The sequence below is a fragment of the Vitis vinifera genome, chromosome 19 (assembly GCF_030704535.1).
Source record: "Vitis vinifera cultivar Pinot Noir 40024 chromosome 19, ASM3070453v1".
Classification (NCBI taxonomy): Eukaryota; Viridiplantae; Streptophyta; class Magnoliopsida; order Vitales; family Vitaceae; genus Vitis; species Vitis vinifera.
In genome coordinates, this window is record NC_081823.1 from 1,084,867 (window position 1) to 1,090,474 (window position 5,608).

The window sequence follows — 5,608 nt, forward strand, 5'->3', positions numbered from 1 at the left end:
TACTATCTTTAATTTTGAAAACTCTTAAAATAAATTTTAAAAGAGATAAGGTAACTTCATATTTTTTTTTTATATAAAAATTAATATTATTTTCCATTGTAAAAATGGGAAAACGGACAGTGTACACAAAAGAGAACCTCGGGCTGGGCTTTGGGCGGGCCTGGTCCAAAGCGGACAGTCCAAACCAAAGCATTAAAATGAGGTCAACTCAAATCATCCGTCCACGTCAATCCTTCTCACACGTGTCAAAGTATCATTGGTCTTCCTCTCGTGGCAGCCGCCCATCTATACAAAGAGAGAAGCGCAGGGAAACGAAACCCTCGTTTCAGATCTACGTTCGGCCTCTGAAATATCTCTCTCGGGAGGACTCGATCTTCTCAAAGTCGGATCTCCACGGTTCTCTCCGACGGGGTAGGGTCCGATTCTCATCTCAATTTCTGTTCACCGCTTTCCTTTCATTCCATTTGTCTGGTTTTGTTTCGATTGTTTCTGGATCTGTAGCTCCTTTCTCTTGAGTTTTGAATTTTTGTCGATTTATTCGTGTTTGATTGTTGTTTCCTCTGTCGTGTTTCCTGGGTTTTTTTATTGGTACGTTGTGTTGTAGATCGAGATCAGCATGTAGTTTTTTGTTATTTAGTTTATTGGTTTGGGTTCTGTACGGTTACCGTGATCTGTTTGGTTGCTGAGAAAGCAGAGGAGGGAAAGGATTGGAAGTGGAGGTTTGAGTTTTGTTTGGTATTGTTTTTGGTGATGAAAGGGAGAACTGCCTTCTGTTAACCGAGAAAGGGAAATTGAAGGCGTCTTTGGGGAAGGGAAATGGGAATGATTTGGAAACAGAATGAGAAGAAATGGACTTGAAGGTATTTTTTGGTAGACAAAAAAACAAGATGTTTAGATTCATTAAGGGATGGTTTAATGAAATTAGTTTTGGAAATGGTTTGAATGTTTAATTGTCAGTTTTTTTTAAAATAAAATCCTCTATAGTTTTATCTACTTTCAGGGCAATTTGCTGTATATTTTTACCTCCTTGATGAGAGTGCAAGGTATTTTTTTCCCTCATTTTGGATGTTGTCATGGACAATCAAGTGTTCAGTAGAAATTGTGAATTTGGGTGTCTGTAATTCCAAGTTGGTATTGTTTTCTCTGGGTTATGACCTTGAAATTCCAATTTAAATATTGCTTTACAAAAAAAATCAAATTTAAATCTCCAATTTTGATTTGCCTTTTGATTACTTAATATGATTCTGAACTGAATATGAATTCAATGTCCTCCATGAATAAGAAAAATCCTGTTTTTCCCTGGAATCTCAGCTTTTGTTATTCAGTATTCTTGATAGGTTTTCCATTGATTCTAATTTCTAAGTTTTATTTAAATCACCAATTTTGTCATTCAAAAAGATATTTGGGTGTTTGCTCTTTGAATGGAAGATTGCATCATCTATTATATTGCTATTGATTACTTATTTATTTCTGTTTTTGGTGAATGGCTGGTGCAGGTTGGACCTGTTTAATTTAGGCTAAATAAGATGGGAGGAGGATTTAGGGTGCTTCATCTTGTCAGGCCATTTCTTTCTTTCCTGCCAGAAGTTCAGAGTGCTGACCGGAAAGTCCCATTTAGAGAGAAGGTTATATACACTGTGATCTCTCTCTTCATCTTTTTGGTATGCAGTCAGCTACCACTGTATGGAATACACTCCACGACAGGGGCTGATCCATTCTATTGGATGCGTGTTATTCTTGCCTCAAACCGTGGAACTGTTATGGAGTTGGGGATCACCCCAATTGTGACTTCTGGACTGGTGATGCAACTCTTGGCCGGGTCAAAAATTATTGAAGTGGACAACAATGTGCGCGAGGATCGCGCTCTCTTGTAAGTATCCTTTAGGCTAAGTTCTATTTGGGTTTTTGGTCAGATGTGATACATTTCATGTACTATCTGTGATCTAGAGATATTATTCTCACTGCTACATTTGTTACATAGTTGATGTTTCAACAGGTTGAAAAGCCTCTAGTAGATATACTGTTTTTGAGCTAACTATAGCATTGTGCATGTACTCCATGTTCACGTTTATTCTGGATGATTGTGCATTTTTTGGTGTTTGCACAAATGGCAGTTTTCAGGAATAACTAAAGTAGATTTCAATTTTTTTAGGAGTTCAATTTCCTTATGTAGCCTGTTCTATATATATACAATGATCTGATTTTCTCTTCCTCTCAGGAATGGTGCACAAAAACTACTGGGCATCCTGATAGCTGTTGGTGAAGCTGTTGCATATGTTCTCTCAGGAATGTATGGCAGCGTTAGCCAACTTGGAGTTGGAAATGCCATCCTTATTATCGTCCAACTCTGTTTTGCTGGTATCATTGTGATATGTTTAGATGAACTTCTGCAGAAAGGATATGGGCTTGGCTCTGGAATTTCTCTTTTCATAGCAACTAATATCTGGTGAGCATCTGGTTCTTTTTCTGGGATTTTTTTTATTAATTTATCATTTTGAACATGGAATATTTGAAGAAGCTTTACTATCTAGCAGCCAGCGTCTGGTGAATGTGGTCTCATTTCTGGGTTGACCATTAACTCTACTGTCAAATAGTGACAATTGTTTTGATCAATTGGCAGTGAAAACATCATCTGGAAGGCTTTTAGCCCCACCACTATTAATAGCGGTCGTGGAGCTGAATTTGAAGGTGCCGTTATTGCTCTCTTCCATCTGCTAATAACTCGGACAGATAAGGTTCGAGCTCTACGGGAGGCTTTCTATCGACAGAACCTTCCAAATGTGACGAATTTGCTTGCAACAGTCTTGATCTTCCTTATTGTTATCTACTTCCAAGGGTTCCGGGTGGTTTTGCCTGTGAGGTCAAAGAATGCTCGTGGACAGCAGGGTTCATATCCTATTAAGCTGTTCTACACCTCCAACATGCCCATCATTTTACAGTCTGCTCTTGTTTCCAACCTTTACTTTATATCCCAGGTACTTGAGCTTTAAGCTTGTATACATGAGTTGCGGTCATTTTCTTCTGGTGTTATACTAACAATTTTATTTCTTACAGTTGCTGTACAGGAGGTACAGTGGAAATTTCCTTGTAAATCTCTTGGGCAAGTGGAAGGAATCTGAATATTCGGGTGGTCAATACATCCCTGTTGGTGGTCTTGCTTATTATATAACTGCACCATCAAGGTAACATGATCATCTTTTTCTTTTGACTTTTTGTAGATGGTCTATGTCATGCCTTACATTTTTTGTTTGTTGAGTTGTCAATTTGCTGTGTTTGCTTTCCCTGCGCTCTCTGCCTGTGCTTAATGATGATTATACTCCTTTAACACACTTTGACAATATTTTGCAGCTTGGCTGATATGGCAGCCAATCCTTTCCATGCTCTATTCTATCTAATCTTTATGTTGGCTGCCTGTGCACTTTTCTCAAAAACTTGGATTGAAGTATCTGGATCCTCTGCCAGAGATGTGGCTAAGCAGCTCAAAGTATGAATTTTTTGGGACTATACTTCTCTTAATTTTGTCATTCCATTTCTACAATATTTTTGTGCAGTTATTGAAATGAGGGTTTTCTTTTGGGGTTCAAGGATGTTTTAACAATATGGGACTTGTTAACTTGTGTTCAAAGCAATTATCATAGTTCCTGTTTTCATGTATTTACCATGGGGGGTCAGCATCCTGTTCCAGGCTCCAGTACACATGCTCGATAGGACCAGTCTTTTTTGCTAGTGGATTTCAATTATGGGAACCATAGATACATTGACTTGGTGATTTGCTAGGCATTGTAAATGACTAATTACTAGTCATCTATTACTTGCCTGCATGGATGCATCATACATGATGTTTTTAATATAAATGGGTTGATTGGTTGGGTCTGAGTGATGCAGTTCTGGACCTAGCCAAAATAACAAATTGGATTAGGCTGAGGTGGTACTAAATATGCCTGATCCATGTAATAGCTAACTCACAAGATATGCAATGATGATGATTTATGGTGCAATCTATTCAGGTTTTGAAAGTATTCATAATTCACTAAAAGCATTGTGTCTGGTCAAAGTATTTGTTGGGAGTGGATGGTAATAATTTTGTAGAGTTTATTATTTGATTTGGAGAGTTAGGCAGTTGAGGGGTCTTTATTGTTTTTTCTTCTGCATTAGCCAAACCCAGTCAGCTGTTTATTTTTTGTCCCTGCAAAGCACATGTTAGCATACTGTCTAACTAAGATATTAGTTTTTTGGGCTCCCTGTACTATACAATATTGCCTCTTAATCCTATAATGGGACCCCTACCTAATCTTTTTATTGCTAAATATTGTATATATATTTGGAAAATAATCTGGAATCAGGTGGTCCTCAAAATTCTATAAAGAGGATCTGCAATATTATCAACTACGTGGATATTAATTATTTTTTAAGATGTTTTTAAATATTAATATATTTTATAGGTAATCAATGTCTAATTGGTTTGTGGGGTAGAAAAAAAATGTTTGCAGTGAACGAACCCCATTTGAAAAAGAGTGAGAGAGGCAGAAGCATATGATAGTTGTTTCCGGACCTTGAAAGAAGTATATAGAGAACTATTATCTTTCAGTTCAGTTTCTTAACTTTGTGTTCTGTGTCTTTGAGACTGATGCTTGTATTGTCTTGGACCTTCCCTTGTCTCCCCATTTTGGTTTGATGTTGTATTAACTTACCAAACAGTTCGGCTACTGTGTCTAATTTTCATGAATCATAGAGAAACACACTATTGTACCATACGAATTTGTTTAGCAGTATGAATATATAGATTATGAGGAATATTTGTTAGTTACAATTGGTGGCCATCAGTTGAATTTTTGATGATTTTTCAGGAACAACAAATGGTGATGCCTGGGCATCGGGAGGCCAACTTGCAGAAAGAGCTAAATCGCTACATACCCACTGCTGCAGCCTTCGGGGGTATGTGTATCGGTGCATTGACTGTGCTGGCCGATTTCATGGGTGCAATTGGCTCGGGCACAGGAATTTTACTTGCAGTGACCATTATTTATCAATACTTTGAAACATTTGAGAAGGAGCGAGCCAGCGAGCTTGGCTTCTTTGGGTTCTAAGTTTTTACGTTTTTTACCTGAGGAATGATTGGTGGTGCCGAAAAGCTCTGGCAGTTTTGGTGAGCTAAAAGGGATGTAGTTAGATACACCAAGAGCTTTGAGTTTAAGATTCTAAATAGTTTGTTATTAGTTTCTGTACTGCTGCTAGAAAGTTTGATATTCGTGGATACAGAAAAGCTCATCATAGCAAACAAACATTTTCCTTTCTTTACCTCTACCTACCAAACCTCAATTACTCATATGTACTCTACGAGATTAACATTCTTGGTTCCGTAAATCTTTTGAGGTTATCTACTGAAAACATCCAAAAGCAACTGGGAAAGTGCTGGCAAACTTAACCATCAGTTCTTAGTTGGTGCTGGCAAACTTAACTGTTTGTTCTTAGTTGGCACTGGCTTATTGACTGAGCTGTAGGGTAATCAGTCCTTTGTTTGCATTTTTGTTCATTTGATTCAAAGTTAGAGAATCTGTTTTGCCATGTGTTTTTCTCTTTATTGATCATTCCCCATTGTTGATGGGTT

General features: G+C 37.7%; 1 protein-coding gene across 1 annotated transcript; it reads left to right on the plus strand.

Moving 5' to 3' along the window:
* The first annotated feature begins 222 nt into the window (after positions 1 to 222).
* On the plus strand, positions 223 to 5,401 carry LOC100250458 (uncharacterized). The gene is made up of 7 exons (XM_002285478.4): positions 223 to 411; positions 1,497 to 1,870; positions 2,219 to 2,446; positions 2,621 to 2,975; positions 3,055 to 3,182; positions 3,349 to 3,484; positions 4,848 to 5,401. Exons 2-7 carry the CDS (start codon positions 1,527 to 1,529, stop codon positions 5,085 to 5,087), a joined length of 1,431 nt encoding a protein of 476 aa, XP_002285514.1. The 5' UTR covers positions 223 to 411; positions 1,497 to 1,526; the 3' UTR covers positions 5,088 to 5,401.
* Positions 5,402 to 5,608: the final 207 nt, after the last annotated feature.

What these genes read in the sequence shown, in the direction of transcription:
- LOC100250458 (XM_002285478.4), top strand. Translation starts at nt 1,527, where the DNA reads ATGGGAGGAGGATTTAGGGTGCTTCATCTTGTCAGGCCATTTCTTTCT. An exon ending in TTCATAGCAACTAATATCTG is followed by an intron (nt 2,447 to 2,620) that starts GTGAGCATCTGG and finishes ATCAATTGGCAG; the next exon opens with TGAAAACATCATCTGGAAGG. An exon ending in TATATAACTGCACCATCAAG is followed by an intron (nt 3,183 to 3,348) that starts GTAACATGATCA and finishes AATATTTTGCAG; the next exon opens with CTTGGCTGATATGGCAGCCA.